General features: G+C 47.0%; 1 protein-coding gene across 4 annotated transcripts; it reads left to right on the plus strand.

Annotated features, from left to right (window-relative positions):
• The first annotated feature begins 16 nt into the window (after positions 1-16).
• MORN3 (MORN repeat containing 3) lies at positions 17-16,723 on the plus strand. 4 transcript variants are annotated; one of them, XM_048322916.1, is made up of 7 exons: positions 17-56; positions 1,318-1,420; positions 9,487-9,642; positions 10,339-10,496; positions 11,923-12,082; positions 14,643-14,827; positions 16,640-16,723. In XM_048322916.1, the coding sequence occupies exons 3-7, from the start codon at positions 9,498-9,500 to the stop codon at positions 16,706-16,708; spliced, it is 717 nt and encodes a 238-aa protein (XP_048178873.1). In that variant the 5' UTR covers positions 17-56; positions 1,318-1,420; positions 9,487-9,497; the 3' UTR covers positions 16,709-16,723. The 4 variants fall into 4 exon arrangements, with proteins under 4 accessions (XP_048178873.1, XP_048178872.1, XP_048178871.1 ...); XM_048322915.1 differs by lacking the exon at positions 17-56 and adding an exon at positions 81-158; XM_048322914.1 differs by lacking the exons at positions 17-56; positions 1,318-1,420 and adding an exon at positions 6,792-6,857.
• The last annotated feature ends 431 nt before the right edge of the window (positions 16,724-17,154 follow it).

Genomic DNA, 17,154 nt, shown 5'->3' on the forward strand with positions numbered 1-17,154 from the left:
CCGCGGCGGCGCGCGCCACCCGCCGCCCCGCCCCCCTCAGGGGAGGGACTCGTCAGGTGAGGGAGCGCTCCGGTCAGTGCTCGCCTCGGGCCACGCGTTCCCTCAGGTCGGAGATTCCTCTCAGCTCAAGGCTCCCTTCAGCTGCGGGATCCCCTCAGGTGTGGGCTCCCCTCAAGTGAGGGTCCCTCTCAGGCCCGGGATGCCCTCCTGTGATGGTCCCCCTCAGGCCTGCGCTCTCCTCAGGCCAGGGCTCCCCTCAGATGGGGGCTCCCCTCCGCTGCTGTCACGCGCCCTGCCCCGGTCACCTCCTGGAGGCCCTACACCTCTCCTCAGCCCCCTCGTGTTGTGCCAGCACCTGAAGTGCTCCGTGGTGTGACCTGGAAGCTCCTTCCTGCCCTGTAAGGGTGGTTCATCACACATGGGGCTGAGAGTGGAGATAAAACCTCCACTGCACAGGGCCAGCCCCCTCAAAGGGACCCGGTGGCTGAATGACCACGCACCTGGGCTGAGGCAGCCCAGCCCTGCAGCTGCCTGGACCTTGAACACAGGTCCTTAATATCAGAGAAGATGACAAAGAGGATTCCTGATCTCTTTATTTTTACGATAATTACCCACTCAGCAGCTGGACTGGCCAGTTGTGAGCAGGGCCCAGTGTTCTCAGGCAGGATGTGAAGAGTTGTAAATGTTGGCATCATGTCCTGTGGGTTTCTTGTGAACGGGTAGAAATAGGCAAAGAGGAAGACAAAGGGAAGGGGAAGGAAGCAATTGAAAAAAAAGGTACAAGGGGGAGGGGAGGGAAGGAGTGAAGCCAAAGTGAAGCCACAAATACAGTGCTGCCTTTTCATGAGGAGCGTATGTAGGATCCCATTTCCTTGAATTGACATAAACAACCAAAAATGTGTAGAGACGCTCCTCAGTGTTCTTGCTGTCCCTTCTCTAGGTCTATATTCACACTGTTTGCCCTTTTTGCATGTTTTTTTCCTACATTTGTGGGTGGACGCCTGAAATGCGGTCAATGACCTTCTGCATTCAGTTTCCAGAGAAACCTGCTCAGAGCTTGCAGTGGTTTGGGATTTCTGCTGGTTTAAGAATCACCAACCCCAGGGATGTTGCATTGTCCCTGCTGCTTCTCCAGTGAGGCCATGATTGTCCAGAGATCAAACATATGTGTTACGGCAGGTCTTGATAATCCTGAAGTAGAATAATAAACTAATCAACATAATAGAAATGTCACAGGAATTTGTTATGTCTGTATTAAATTTTTCCTGGATTCTAGCATTTGTCCACAATCCTATGTAACAGGACTTTATGTTACAGGAGGCCTGGATTTTGGATTACAGACTTTGGAAGAAAAAGGATCCCAGATCGGAGCGTTAATTCTGCGCTGGATACGTGCCGAAACTTTCCAGTTCTCCACAAGGTTGGAATACTCTCTGCTAGCAAAGTTACTTTTCCTTCCCACATGAAAACATTCCCTCCACCTTTGCTGTTCTCTATCAGATCAGTTTATCACAGAGCCACCCCTAAGATGTTGCTGCACCTTACCCCTTGCTGTTGAGGGGAGGCTGAGGTGCTGACCCTGCAGACCTGGGAGAATCCAGAAAGTAAAAACACTTCCATATTTGTAGGATTGCCTGTGTCAGTCCTAACATTCAGGAAAAGGTATTTCTAGAAGACATCATAAATTGTCAATAACCCTTAAAAGTATTCCTTTCCCTGCTGATCTGTAAGACTCAAAAGAGCAGAAGGAAACTCTTATCAGTCATGAATATTTGCCCTGGGCTGTAATTCTGCAGGCTGAGGACATTTCATTAGGGCCGTGGTTGGTGTTTCTCATACAAAGGCAGGAAATATTGCGCATTTCCCACTCAGAGCCCTGCTTTGCCGGCCCCAGAGCTCTCCCAGAACACCAAGGAATCACCAGACATTTATCCCAAACTCTCCTACCTCTCCCCTACACCTCTTGACAGGCAACAATTCTGATGCATGTTGTGGCTGTGCATAATGTTTACCTCAAAAGATTTCTTTCAACTTTTTAACTAAGCCATGCTAATTAATATTCATCCAAGAGATCTGCATTTTCTTTCAAACAGAAACTACAGAAACATTTAATTAAGCACAAACAATGTGAGTGTAGCACTGCTGGCCTTACAGCTGGTCCTGCATTGTTTGACATTGCACCATTATGAAATACTTCAGAATTACCTGTAAACTCTCTCCACCTCCTAGGAGGCTGTAGCTGTTTGTATAATCTCAGTATTTCAATCACATCTTTGTGAATAAAACCAAAGCAAGCTGAGACAACAGTGATCCCCTCAGCCCTGGATGGGGAGCAGAGCTCTGTGCAGCTGATGTTTGGGGTTCCCACACCTCGCCTGTCTTTCACTTGTGGCAACACATGAGAAATGGTGCCTTTCCTCTGAATTTCAGTATTTTGTGATCCTTTTTCTAGGTATCTTGCAGCTTTTTAATGGCTGTTTTCTGCTGCCAGAGATCATCTAAGGCCACTGCACAGCAAATCTACAAACACGAAATCTCTGGTTTGTCTTTACCTTAATTAATCCCCAATTCACCAACCTTTCACTGCCAGAAAACATATCTAAGAAATTGAGTTAATAAATCAAGTTAAGGATCACAGCAAAATTGTGACTGTTTGTTCTCTGGGTGTTAGATTTTGTTTGCGTACACATAGTTATATATATGTACAGGCATATGTTAGCTCCTTTCCTTCAACCTCCAGACTATTCCTGAATGCAAATTCCATTCATTCTTTCCTCTTAAGATAATTGAGGCTTTTTCCTTTGATGCTTTTCCCCTGTTCTAGAAATACAGATTCTTTCCAGCATAGCAAACGGGAAAGGACAAAATATAAATGTAGATGAGTCCCTATTCTAACATCAGGTGACAAGAAGATGTGGTAAATAAAATACTTGGCACGTGTTTCAGCTGGAGATTGATGCTGCTGATTCATCTTGTATTCATCTGGATTTATCCCTTAGTTAAGGAATAAATTAAGGACTTCAAGTGAGGCGTTAGCTCAAGTATGGCCAAATTTATCTGCTTCCAACAATATTAAGAGTCTTGCAAAGCACTCCACGGTTGCAGTAAATAATTCTCAGCTTTGGGTGACTTCAGAAATTAACTTCATAACTTTACCTTTAAACCTCTACCTTGTTGCAGGTAGTTAAGCAGAGACCATGAGCTGTAAATCTGCAGCAGCAGGAACTCATGGGGAGAGGGTATCTGGTGTCAGCTTCCAGGACTTCAGCCTTTCAGTTTGCATCACTATCTAAGTGCCTGAACATTCCAGATAACGAACGGGTTTAGCTTTAGGTTGTTTTGATGTAAAACAAACATGGTTTTTATCTTGAGAGAGCTGCTCCCAGCAAAAAGGAGGGAAGAATTTTAAATGCTTTCCCACAAGGCTGCCTCTTAAGCCAGAGTCAACCAGGTGAAGTTTGAATTTTTACACCTCAAACCTTTCACTTCAATCCCTCCTAAATCCTGCTGATGACAATTCTTTGGAGCAGAGTGGTGGGGAAGCTCCTTCAGCTCACTGACACAGGCTTGGTTGGAGTCCAAGACCCTCCCACCTCTTCCCTGGCTTTTCTTTTGAATATAGCAGCAATAAAACACGCGTCTGAGCATCCCACTTCCACAGTATGTTGTTGTCACACTCTTCACCTTTAAAGAATTCCAACATATGTTTCCCTAAATGCTTTTTCTCTATTTATTCTACGAACTTCCCAGAATAAATTTAATTTATTGATTCTGACAGTTTTCAGTTGGTTTGGACACTTAACATGGGTGATTCCCCAAGCTTAGTGAGAGCAAACTCAGCTTGGAGCAGCTGTCTCCTTTCAGTGAGAAAATGATTGGTTTCAGATGTAGAATACTGAGGGCCTTGGGCTATATTTAATTTTTTTTAAAAATCCTGCTCTTAAAAGTAAAAAAAATGAAAGTGCATCATATGTCACAGGACCTTGCTGCAGAAAGGTGTTTTTCTGGGCATGTTTCCACGCACAAACTCCCAGTGCTTGATTTGTTCTTCAGTGTGTCCAGCCTGGAAGTAAGTGGAGTTCAATGAACTGTGTTGGCAGAATAAGGGGCTGAGTTACAGCATAATTTACATGGACAGATTTAAAAGCTTCCTTTCAGTCTTAATAAATGTAAGGTTTAATCAACTTCCAGACAACTAAAGCAGCAACAGTACAAACAGCAGCAGAACTGAAGCCCTGTCGCTGCCTGGTGAAGGAGGCTTTGCTGTTCCTTGATGTCAATGGCCAATGCCTGTCACAGTAAAACAAGAAAAAGAAACCAAACCGCCAGGAAAGGTATTTGGGGCCAAATCTTGGCTGGCAAGGCTGGAACGAGGGGAATTGTGTCAAGGAAAACCCAAATTCTCCTGCTAGCACATCATAACTTGACTTTTTGACCCTACTTTTCATAGTGGCCTCAATGTTGTGCCTGGAAACAACTGCTCTTGGGAGAGGAAGAGAGTTTGGTTAGGACATTTCAGGGTCACTTTGGGTTTATATCTCACTCTTTGACTGAATTATATATTCTAGATATATCTGACACCCTTTGCAAAAATTATCCCCACTTCCTACTTACTAAGGGGGTTCCTTCTCTCAAAATGGAATAACATTTTCTAAGTAAAATTTCAGTTGAGTGAGTCAAAAGAACTTTTTGATTAAACTTCAAATATCACCACCTTCTCTTCAAGCTGGTATAATTTTGTCTTTTTTTGTAAGAAGAACATGCTTACATTTTCCCACTCTGTACCCTTGTAATACAAAAAGGTACAGAATGATATTATCAAGTGACAAAATAATTAAGTATGATTCAAGTGTTTATACCTGGACTAAGAAAACTGTAGATGGGAACCACACACTGCCCCTTCCTAGATAAATGTCTCTGTGAAGCCCCCATGGAGGGGGCAGGAGGGTCTGTGAGGGTGCTGATAACCCATTCTGGGACCATGTAAGTAAAATAAAAACCACACAGAGACCAGGAGCAGAAGAATTTAAAATAAGTGACTCAGAACTGGAGGCAGCACTCTCCATCATATCCAGATACAGAGGTTTTTGCAGAGGGAGTTTTTGATCTCAATTTGCGAATTTTAATTTGTTGCTAAAATATTTTAAGTCTTTTAAAGTTTTTATTGTTTTCAAATGTATATTGATTTTCAAATATGTCTGTAACTACTGGTCAGCAGAAGCTGTGGTTAGGTATGGCATAGTTTGGACTAGCAGTTCAAAAACTTCAGGCAGCCTGTGCTCTTTAAAAATAAACAAGTGAAATGGTCTGAATTAGCTAATTATTTTAATTGCCAATCTCTCAGTTAAGTGCAGTGCAATATAGGGGCCGAAGTTAAAAAATAGTTAATACTTTTCCAGAGATGGCTATTTCTGGTTGTAATTTCAGGCTGTAGATTTTGGGCTGCAATAGGCATTTCTTCTTCTCCCTCATGGGTTTCTTCATTTCTTCCCCAAAGCTCTGTCCTCACTCCAGCCCTTACAACTGGCCATGGTAAAACACAGGAATGATTGTCTTCAGTAATTCTTAGGCTCTGCCCCAAACCAGAGCACATTAATGTGACTGACTGTGAATAAATCCTTCCTGAATATCTTCATCTCGTTTTTAATAACAGGAGACATTTTCTCTAGTGTAAGTGTTTCTTAACTTGGTCAGCTTCCATGGTTTTCTCTCCGTTTTTTTTCCTGCTTAAAGAAGTCTTTAAGTTCTACCTCTCCTACATCCCTGGAAATGCTTGCTAGCAGCCGCCATCTTCGTAGTTCATCTAAACTAACACAAGAAATTCCATGTGTGTATTTTCCCTTGGTACAGATTTCCCTCCACCATTTCCACACCAGCTCACATGTTGTCTGTGGAGCACCTCTTTCTTCCCTCCACTTCATTTTCCTTCACCGGATTTCTCAGGCAGTGGCATTGTCTCCTTTGGCTCCATGGCCCTCACACGTGTAATGAGAAATGGAATATTTGCCTTTAGTCACACTCACACTTGGAATAAATCCATTCTCTGTCCTATCTGAGCATGGACACAACATTGAAGCCACATTCAATGCCACAGATATTGAAGATGGCAAAGGAGCACCTGTCAGGGAAGACTGAGCTGTATCTCATCTTTACAGAAGCAGCTGCTTGTTTTCATCGCAAGATTTCCCACCTACCTCAGCATTTTTACCATACAGCTTGCAGAGCTGTGCACAAAAATTATGGTGAAAGGATTAGAATCAAATGCATTTGGCTCATGGGAGTCATACAAGAGCTTTGGTTTGATACTAGAAATGTGCACAGTCAATTACCCATTAGGGAAGATGATTACAGACACCCACAAGGCCAGAGTGGCAATCCCTGCTCACCACGGCTGTGGAAGAAATGTAATGGATGAGGGAATTAGTGTCAGGTTTATTCAGATTTCTCCTTTAAGATCACTGATGTGCATTTTCAGCGGCTTTCTCCTGTTTCTCCTGACATTTGCAAGGCTGATTTATTTGTTACTCATAGGTGCTGTAATCAGTGCTTTCATTTCCAGTGTTCTGCTGCTGGGTGTATGAAAAACCAACCAGAGGGGAAACACTCGTTGCTTATTAGCACTTTATATTCTGCTGGAAAATCCCGAGCTCAGGGCACGTAGCTGCACAGCGCTGCGTGTGCCCGGTGGCTCCGGCTCCATCCCCCGTGCTCAGCGTGGGGACCAGAGTGTGATGCCGTGTCCCAGCACATCCCTCCCCGCCCCGGGCCGCTCCCGTGGCCCTTAGCGCTGGAGTTTGGCACGTCGCTATGGCGACCCCGCCGCCGCCGCGGGCAGCCCCCAGCCGCCACCATGACAGGTCGGTGTCCGCGGTTTGATCCTCGGCATCAGGGGAGGCAGGAGAGCGGCGGCCACACTCCAGGGTGCTTTGCAAACCGAGCTCGTGGTCTTTCCCCGTCGGCCGCTCGCACCGCTGCCCTCCTTCCCGGCTCACGCCGGGGAGGAGCAGCAACAGGCGCCCTGAGCATTCCCCTCGCAGACAGTACCCTGGGGGCGAGGAGGGGATGGGGGTGACTCTGCTGCGCCGGTGGATGCTGGCAAAGGGACCCCGGTGCGGAGCAGTGCCGTGGTGCTGCGTCACTGCAAGGGTTGAGCTCAGCTGGGGCACCTCGGGGCCGGGGGACAGTCAGGCAGGGTGCACAGGGGTGTGATGCCAGGCGCGATGCTTCCAGGGACAGTCAGCAGCCGCTTCTCTGCACCCAGGTGTGTTTCCCTCCTTGCTCTTCATTCAGTTAAGATGTAAGATGAAAAAAAGTAGCTACATTGCATTGCTCTGAAGTTCCGCAAAGAGCCAGAGGAAAAAATGGGCTTCCTGTAGGGCCGTGCAAACTAAGCATTTTACCAGAGACCTGACAAAAGTCGCAGAGCAGCGTCTGGAGGAGGACGCGGAGGTCTGTACGAGCCTCATCCCCCAGCGCCGCGGCAGAGACGCACGGGAGCTGCAGCCTCTCGCCCTCGGCACCGAGAGCTGCAGCCGGAACGACTCTGCACCGCCTGCCTCTCGCTGCCAGCCTCCCCGCGCCCTGGTAGTAGGCGGCTAAAAACATCCAGGGAGGCGAATACCGACTGCGTTATCACTTACGCAAACCTGTCATCGCTGACGTAAATTTAGAAGGGAATTCAGCAAGTAAAGGCGGCTCCCGCTGGCCCGCCTTACCCCGGGTACTCTGCGCGGGCTGTGCCTCGCAGGACACGGCGAGCAGATGGGGCTGCCCCCGCAGCTGGGAATCCTCCCTGGGGTTTGTAAATCCTAAGCTTTGAGTTAAAGAAGTGGTGGGATATGATGGTGGGAAAGCGATGCTCCCATCTGGCAGGGGTAGTGAAGAGACTTCTTGTCACAGGCATGAGCTGCTCAGAGGTCATGGCCAGTGTCAGGGTGGGTACAGGTTGCTGTAGCTCGGCTCTTCAGCTTCCCCAGCAAAGGCAGGGCAGACACAAGCCAGCAATGTGTGGCACGGTGTCCTGAAAAACCCCAGCCCTTGGCAAATATTGGCAAGGCCCCCCATTCTCCAGGAGCTGCAGCACCCAAAAGTGAGGGAGGAACTCAGCAGTTTTAGTGTATCCTGTATTTGCATTGCTGGAAAAACATCCTCTATGAGGGGCTGTGACTCCATCATACCGAGGGATGCATCCTGTCCTCGGTGTTCAAGACTCATTCTGGACACATAACTACTTTTATTTAGCAATGTTGTCCTCCCAAATAGCTGTTGAATGACCATTGCCCACAGTTGGAAAATGGAGAACTGAGGATGAACCCTTAACAGTATTTTCTTAGTTAGTATTTCTAGCTTTTATTTCCTAGAAAGGACCTAAAGCACCTTTCTTTTCCCCTCTCCTCCCACGGTCCATGTTTTCTCCCCTGCCGGGCTTCCCGGCACCCGCAGCACAGCAGGAACCAGAGCTTCGCTCTGCCGAGAAGGGAAAGACGCAGCAAAATCACTCGATACGGCTCAGTCCAGAGGATCAGGACAGAAGGGGGAGCCCAGGAGACAAAATCGGAGAGCATCCCACCCCGCCGGGCTCCAGCCGAGCTCTGGATGTTAACGGCATTCATAGAAACTTGCTTTTGTTTCTACAGCCACCTTTTGGCTTTTGTTTATGGTTTATAGGAGACCGCTCTCACCTCCGAGTCTGTGCCCAATTCCCACTGTGCTGAACAGTGGTTCCATTGGCAGTGCTCAGAAATCACCTCCATGCTGCACTCCACCATTGTTCTCTGTATTTATGAGGCAAAACATCTCCTTTTCCCTCCTCTTCCCCCGCACTGACCCTTTCCCTCCAGGCCTCCAACACCTGAAACACCCCCACTGTGCCTGTCATCCCCTGCCTGCTGTTCCTGCTTTAAACCCACGTCACCTCAGAAGTCACTCCTTGGCAGCTTGATGGGCTGGTGAGCACTTGGCCTGCCGTGGGCGAGTCCACAGCTTCCTGGGAGATGGAAACGTTGTGGTTTCAACCCCTTTTAATAAGGCACCTGGAGGACTGATATTTTTAGCAGTAAAGGAGCCTGAGCTGCATTACTGCTGAGGGTATGAAGTGTCCCAGCTCTGGGTAGGCCTCAGGGACACTGGACAACTCCCTGACCTGTTCCATCAGTTGTATGGAATAGATGCCTTTCCCTGCACTCCCCAAGATCTCGAGCAGGTGCAGAGATCAACGCCCACCACAAACCTGACCTGCTGAGATTTATTTAACATTTCCTAACAGGCCAGGCTATGCTATGAGCCCATTTTCACATAGTGCTGGTTTGTACTTCAGTATCTTTAGTTGCCTCCTGTTTGTTGTATCTCTTGTTTCACCCCTCCAAAGCCAGGCATCAGTTACTGACTTGGGTGCATCTTAAAGCATGGCTCACAAATACTGTTCTGCCTGTACCTGCCTGAGTAATTTCTAATTTATTGCTGATAATAATTTGTTTTCTTCTCCAGATACCAACAATATGCCCGTTATAAAGTACCCCAGGATTAGAGACCCTCTCTTTTATGAATGGGACAGGAAAGCCCAGAAATGTGGATTAAGACACACAATCTATGCTGTAAATGGGGATCAGTATACTGGAGAATGGTTGGACAACTTGAAACATGGTAAGACAATTTTGAGAAAAAGTAGCACCTTAGATGTCCTTACAGAGGTTCCTAGGGGCAGGGAGCAGTCAGTGGTTCTATATGCTCCTGGAAGAGCATTCATTCATGTATGACTATATTACACACACACACATTTATATATATTTGATAAATGTAATGCAAAAATGCAGAAACATTTCTAATATGTAACTTGAAGAGCTTTTGCATGCACTCGGGGGCAATTACCCAAAATATCTCTATTACAGATGTTTAAAAATCCTTTCCAAATACAGCAAGCTGCAGTCAGCTCCATGCACTGGGATGTGCCCTAGCTGCACAGTCCCTGGAGCTCTATCAGCTCCTGACTTGGCTCCAGGAATCTTAATTTATTCCCAAGATGTGGCAGGGGCTGCAGGAGACAGAGCAGGGGAAGGAGACCCTGTCCAAGCCTGGAGCAGCCGGAGCAGGACAGGCTTGTTTACAAGCAGTAAACTGAGGTTTGGAAAGATTTCAGTGCATTCAGCAGAGGCCACACAGGAAGCCCCTGATCAAGATTAACAATAGTTCCAACTTGGGAAGCTAAACTGAATCCCAGACATAAGCCTGTCTTGGTGCAGGGAGTGCTACCCTGCCTGCGATGGAGCAGGAAGGGCAGCCCTGTACACCCTTCTCCTAACCATGATGGTCTCCCTGTCACTCCTCTCGTTTGTTAACCAGGTAAAGGCACCCAGCTATGGAAAAACACAGGAGCTATTTACAGCGGTGACTGGAAGTTTGGGAAGCGGGATGGTTATGGCTCATACAGCATTCCTGACCCAGTAACCAAGGAATACAAGAGGGTGTACACAGGCTGGTGGGAAAATGACCGAAGAGGTGTAAGTGAGATTTTCTGCATGTGCCAACAGTGAGGCAGCGGGACCCAAAACACAGGGAAGAGCTGGGTGCACATGTGCAAAAAGATTACTTAAAATACTATTTTTCCCAATACTGAGGCTGAATTGAATGGTCAAGACTAAAAATCCAAGATTTTTATGGGAGTGCCATCTCCTTCCTGGAGAGGGAGTCATCCCCACCCATCTGCTGGTTACCAGGCTATGGCCCCAAGTTCGCCACCAGCTGCTGCAGAGCAGTGGTTACTGCTCAGACTCACTTGCAGCTTGGCTAGGCAGGATGGGAGGTTTCCCATCCCATCTCTTAATCCTCCTCACCCATCCCTTTCATTCCTCTTATCCTTGAACAAGTCAGAGGAACCTGTATTATAGGCACTGCCAGAAAATGTACTTTCTTCTGGGAGTTTTACAGCATAATAGGCAACTAACTTGAGTTATTTTGGAAATTAAGCCTGTCACATAAATCACTGTTTTTTTTCTAAAAGGAACATAATGAGAAAGTAATCTGGTAGAAGTGACTGCAATGTAATGTGCAAAATCCCTGTAGGAACGTTTTTGGATCTGCCAGTGGAAACCTTGTGTTTGTCTTTGTGTCTGCTTTTAAATTAAACTCATCTCCACCAACGCTTCTAATGGGCGTGTGGCTCCATGGCTCCTGTCTCTTGGAGGGAGCTTCCCTTCCTGTTCTTTAAGGTCATATTTTGGATAATTGAGCTTTGGTGAAAGATGTATAATGACATCCAAATATCACTATGGTTAGGTTTTCTTCTAAAAAAGTTTCTCCCTTACATCCATGCAGTTTAATAAAATCAACACTCAGAAAAATCAGTTGTTTCCAGAACTGGTTTTATTATTTGTTCAGAGAAAAAAGAACACTTTATTCCAATGGGAAAATGTGTTAGTAATATGGAAATATTTCTTATTGGTATCACTCTCTGGCATAGGGGGTACTTCTAGACTTCACTTGATGGCAAACATACACCTAAGACAAACAAGGGCTGGAGTTGCCCAGCCTGGGACACACTGAGCTGGAAACGTCATCAGGGTTGAAAGACATGAAATCCCTATGTTGAGAGATACATCCTTTAATGCTGCCTATCCCCAGGCAGGTTTATATACTTCTAAAACCCACTTTTAGCTAAATAGTAGCAGCAATCATGCCAATAATAACACACTGAGATATAAACCCAGGGTTTTGTCAAGGGAATAAAACTGTTTGCCAAAAAAAAAATCCTATACTACCACATCTCATTTCCTTCAGCGCGAGAACAGCCACAGAGCTGGGCTGCCAGCAGCCATGTGTAAGAGTAATAAACAAAGGAGTCTTCTATCAAAGTGATGTCCCAAAGTTGAACACTGACCCCTTTCAATAGAGCAGCTCCTAACCAGCCATCTCTGTGCTGCTGCCCAGGGCCGGGGGGTGTTCTTTTACCCCAACGGGGAGTGCTACGAGGGCGAGTGGAGCAACGGTTTGCGGAGTGGCTGGGGAAAGATGCAGTACAAGGACGGTTCCGTCTACGAGGGACAGTGGCTGGTGGATCAGCCCAATGGGCAGGGCGTGCTGCGGCTCCGTAAGTACTGACCATCCTCACCCTGCCCCTTCCAAGCTGCCCTCCGGGTGTCTCTGCCATCCAGATTTCTGAGTGCTACACTGCAGCCTTGCAGCAGGGCTGCAGCCGGTCCGTGTCATCCCTCCCCTCCTGGTCTGGAGCTGGGGGCAGCACAGGCTGAGCAAGGGCCCATAAGCCCACACGCACGAAAGCCTACTTTTGCTGTGATTTACATTTAAATGACTGGGATGGTTCGGGTTAGAGATAATATACTGTTGGGTCAGAGAAGAGCAAATCTCTCTTTTCAAGCCAGGCACTTTGCCAGACAGGCTTTCTTGCTCTGCATACCAAAGAAGAGTCCAGTTTCCAGCACAGGAAAAAAAAAACAACAACAGTTTTCTTTTTGTGTTCACTCCATCCCCTCTGTCTGCTTCCGACAGTGGCTCATGTTGAGTGAACACAGGGGTTTCATTAGTACACAATCCTTTTCCATAAATAACACCAAGCACATCATGGATTGGAAATGTTAGGGCCAATCTCAGCATAAATACAGAAATTTAAAATTTTTCCCCTTGGACTTTAACACATTTTTTCCCAAAGCCAAGAATCCCAAAAATCTCTGTAATACCAGGCACGGCATTCCAAGAACATCTGAAGAAATATTATCTCCATATTATTATTCATCTATTCTATTTTTTTGCTTGGAAGTGATCTCAAGGCGAGTAATTAGCTAAGCAAAGCAGCTGGGAGGAATGAGCATGACCTTCACTGCACAGCACATGCATGACTGTGCTCTCTCGCTTTGGACCAATGGCTCATCCGGATGAAATCAGCACCCGCTTCCAGAGGGAATCTTCCACTGATCTGCTGTGCTCCCATCAAAGGCCCTGTTAGTTATAAACTAACAGCCCCTGCAGGCTGAGCTGTGGCTGATGAACCATTTCAGAGCCCAGTTGCCTCCAGCGTAGCCTCTGACTGATTGTTAGCTGGATTCCTTTTGGTTAAAATTAGCCGGAGCAATTATTTCATACCCACGAGCTTAATGCATTCAGCTCAGCTGCTGGAAGTGCGCCCACGTGCCAGCAGCTTTGCCATGTGAAAGAAAAGGAGTTCTTCAGTGGAGGTCATGATGAGCTGCAGCTCAAGATTAAATTGCTTGTAGTGGCAGCGTGCCCGGTGAGGGTGAGATTGGCTGAGAGCACCGCGCTGATCTGCCGCCTCTGCTACATCCATTCCCCAACAGCTTTGTACCAGAGCACTTCGCATCCACAGGGATCATGGTTGTGAGCAACACAGCCTCGGGTGCTCTGGGAGGAGAGCAGATGGGAGCAGCTGGGCACCACAGTGCAGTCAGGGCGTTCGCTGCCCCCTCCTTTCAGCCAGGGCTGTGATTTTGGTGGTTTCTCACTTGTTGGTGGCTGGAGTGCAAAAGCCAAGCTGCTCCCACCCCTGTGGGCAGGGCACGTTGGTGCTGCAGATAAGCACAAAACCAAATCAAGGTTGCAGATAACCATCACCATAGCTCCAGCCTGTAAACCAGACCCTGCCTGAGCAGCCCAGCAGCTACATTCTCCAGAAGCATTTTTGGTTTTTCCCTCTTCCCTTACAGCATCCTGGCTATCTCTGCAGCACCATGTGGTGTGCCCTGATATTTCAGCCACTTCTTGTGATGAAGAATGGCAGAGTTCAGCTGAGACTCAAAGGTATTTCCACTAACATGTCAGAAATCCCCATGAGTTTGGGCTTAGAAACACTGTATGTAGGAAAAGGGGTGAGCAGAGGACTCTCTTAGTGACAGCAGGGTGGTCTGGATGTATCCCAGCTCCAGCGTCACCATGGGTATGATGCCCCTTCTCAACCAGCATCCATGGATGAGGCTGCTCTCTTCCCCTTGCAGCTCTACTTTCCCTGTTAGTGATGGATGGGTGGATTCCTGGAGAGCAGCACAGAGCCCAAAAAAAGCCTCTCTCAACTTGCAGAAAAATGCCAAGACAAGCAGTACAGCTGGAAAAACAGTCTGTAACTGACTGCCTGAACCGTTCAGACTCTCACAGCAATTCTCACCCCGTAATTCATTGAGGAAAAACTTAACTAAAAGTATTCTTTGAAATCAAGATTATTTTGACTGGACAGCAATCAGTGCTCTGTTCCTTGCCCAGACAAGCAAATCTCTTCAAGCCAGAGATCCTGTGTGATTTGTTGCAGTAACAAATCTGAAACTCGTGTCCTGTAATTTTTCTTGTTGTGAAGAGTGACTCAGGGACCAGTCCCTTACCCTGAGCACACTTGCTCCTTGTGTCAGCAAAGAATGAGTATCACTGTGAGAAGAACAAAGCAGGTGAGCACTGTCCTGGTTCCAAGTGGGCAAGTGTGGACTCCTTCTACAGCATTTTCTCCCTCTGTGGCACAGCAAATGGAGCACTGCAAAATCAAAATGACACACAGTGCCACAGCCACCTTGAAATTACTAAGAGGAGCCAAACACATGATCTCTGCTGGTTTGCTCTGTTGATTGATTTCATTTGTAACCCCTTAACCAAATGGTGCAAATTTCAAGGTCTGTTCATGTATTTAATTGCAGCAAATGGAAATCGGTACGAAGGAGGTTGGAAAGATGGCAAGAAGCATGGCCCAGGGAAATACTTTTACCTGGATAAGGGACAGCAGTTAGAAGGCATCTGGGTAGCAGATATACCGAAGTGTGGAGTTCTGGTTGACTTTGGCAGAGACAACGCTCCAGCCCCTACTCAGTATCCACTCCCAGAGGTAACTGCTTGGAAATTTTAGTGTTTGCATTCATCAGTGCTCGGGTCAGCTCTCCAGGTAGCATTTCACTCCCCAAGAGATTTCCCCCACGGGGTGTGTGCTCAGTCTTTTGGCCAGCAGCGTCCTAAATGGCCCCTAGGGACTAACAGCTCATGCAGCCTCTGCTGGAGCCTCCCAATTGCCTACATCTGAAAAAATGCAGTTCTCATGCACCAGAACCGCTCAGAGACCTGATGCAGCACAAAGGAAACGGGGACAATACAGGCAGAGACAATAGTGGGATTTGCGTCAAGACCAAATGATTTCACCAAGCCCAGGTGCTGAGGCTGAGCAGACCCTGCAGCAACCCGAGCAGCTCAGGGTGAACAGCAGCTCTTTCCTCCCTGTCAGGGCTCACCGTGTCCAGCAGCCCCAAGGGCAGAGGGGCATGTGCAGCTTCCCACCTGGGCCCAAGGTGGGTAGATGGTGTCCTAGAGCTCACATCCCCTGCTCCTCTTTTCCCTTGACTGACATACACTGCAGAGGAAGAGCCAGGCCCTATCCCCATCCCACAGACTTGGTGAGACAAAGACACACTGGGCCACCAGCCTGGCAGCCACAGGGTCCTTGCGTGTCACTTTGGTGCACGACCTGGAGGACAGGAGAGCCTGTCCCCAACTCCATGCCCTTGGATGAAGACAGGAAATGGGAATCAGCAGTGAACAGTTGTGGCTCCAAGTGACAGCTGTCCGTAAGAGTCTCAGCTTGAACCTCCATGGTCTGCAAACTGCAGATGTGAAACATGAAGGCATCAGTTTCCAAGGGATGGTCAGTGCACGATGGGGTGGGGAAGCTGCTCCCCGTCACTTAGAGCCAAGCAGACCCACCCTGGATAACCACAGCACACTACTCTGCACCAGTAACACAGGGAATAGCACAGCCCCTGGGCAGGTAAAGCCACCCACCTTCCTCTGGCCCAGGGCCAGGGCTGTTCCAAATGACACCACGCACCACTTCCGAAGCTCACAGCTGTTATATCTTCGTTGCCCCTGTTTTTACAAATCCGGTTTCAATAACCAAGGGCCCTTTGAGCACAGTTTTGACAAGCCAGTTAATCCTGTAAGAACCAGGCACACCCACAGCAGTGCAGAATAATAAATCCCAAATACCCACCAGGGAAAAACAATCTCTATTTTGCAAAAAGAGTGAAAGGAGCAGCACTTCTGTAGCTAAAAATATTTACTTTATGTGGTTTGTCAAAGGTCACTGAGAAGAGCCTCAACAACCCAACAGCCTGGGATGAACTGCTGGTACATTAAGGCAGGATGTGCAAGTCTGGCTGTTTATTTAACTCCCCGAAGACAAGTGATGATCCAATTCTCTTCGGCTCTATAAGCAAAAACAAAGCATCACCTTTCACTGCTGTTACAGTGCTTTCAAAGGGTAGAGATGTGTTGATCTCAGAATATGAAGTTAATAGATAAAAGGAGAAAAATTGAATTGAGGTTTTCATAAGCCTTTTGTCACCAGCACCCCCTTTACTAAAACTACAGGTGAGGCCCAAGAGGCTACAAATCAAAGCCACTTTTGTCCAAGAGTGTGTTTTGTTAAAGTCACTCACACAGAGCTATTTCAAGGAGATGAAGTGATGTACAACACACTAATAAAATAAAGCGAGTATAGTTGTTTCTAAAAGGCTTTAGAAAGGCTGCAATATGAGCTGAAGTCCTGATATGTGGGAGACTCTCCAATAATGCTCAAGTAATCAAGATCTATAAAACCTTAAGCTTCTTCAATTACACTGCATAACTGATTTGTATTCTTTTTATTTAGATTGAACTACATGATCCAGCTGGTGTTTTAGCAGAGGCCCAGGCAATGTTTGATGACAGCCATAATTAATAACCAGATGCTGAAGAAAAAAAAAAAAATTTAAGAACACGATCCTTGGTTGTTTATTCCTCCGAGTCTCAAATCCACACCGTGGTTATCGTGTCGTGGTCTGCCTCACCCTTCCCTCAAGGCTGCTCAGGTACACTTCATTCTGCTCAGTAGCCTCTTCCCACCCCCATTATTTTGGAAAAGAAAAAAATTAAGTGGAAAAAACCCCAAAAGACAAGCACCAAAACGCTGCAAGAAAGGCAGAGCGACTCTTCGCGCAGCTCCTCTGACTTATTCCTCCTGCAAAGAAATCACCCTCCTGTTGGTTTCGAGGTCTTTGCTTTAGAGGAGGGTTTCTAGTATGTGTTCTGAAAGCACACAGAAAAATACAATCAAGTATTTGTGTCCTCCACTGCCCCCAAACATAGCCCAATACATACCTGTGACCCAAGATGTCTTTTGAAGTT

The sequence above is a fragment of the Corvus hawaiiensis genome, chromosome 18 (genome assembly GCF_020740725.1).
Source record: "Corvus hawaiiensis isolate bCorHaw1 chromosome 18, bCorHaw1.pri.cur, whole genome shotgun sequence".
In the NCBI taxonomy this organism is placed as follows: domain Eukaryota; kingdom Metazoa; phylum Chordata; class Aves; order Passeriformes; family Corvidae; genus Corvus; species Corvus hawaiiensis.

Bases quoted from the DNA above. Each gene is read 5' to 3' on its own strand.
- MORN3 (XM_048322914.1), top strand. The intron at 12,083-14,642 runs GTAAGTACTGAC...ATTTAATTGCAG, and splicing joins GCAGGGCGTGCTGCGGCTCC to CAAATGGAAATCGGTACGAA. The intron at 14,828-16,639 runs GTAACTGCTTGG...CTTTTTATTTAG, and splicing joins CTCAGTATCCACTCCCAGAG to ATTGAACTACATGATCCAGC.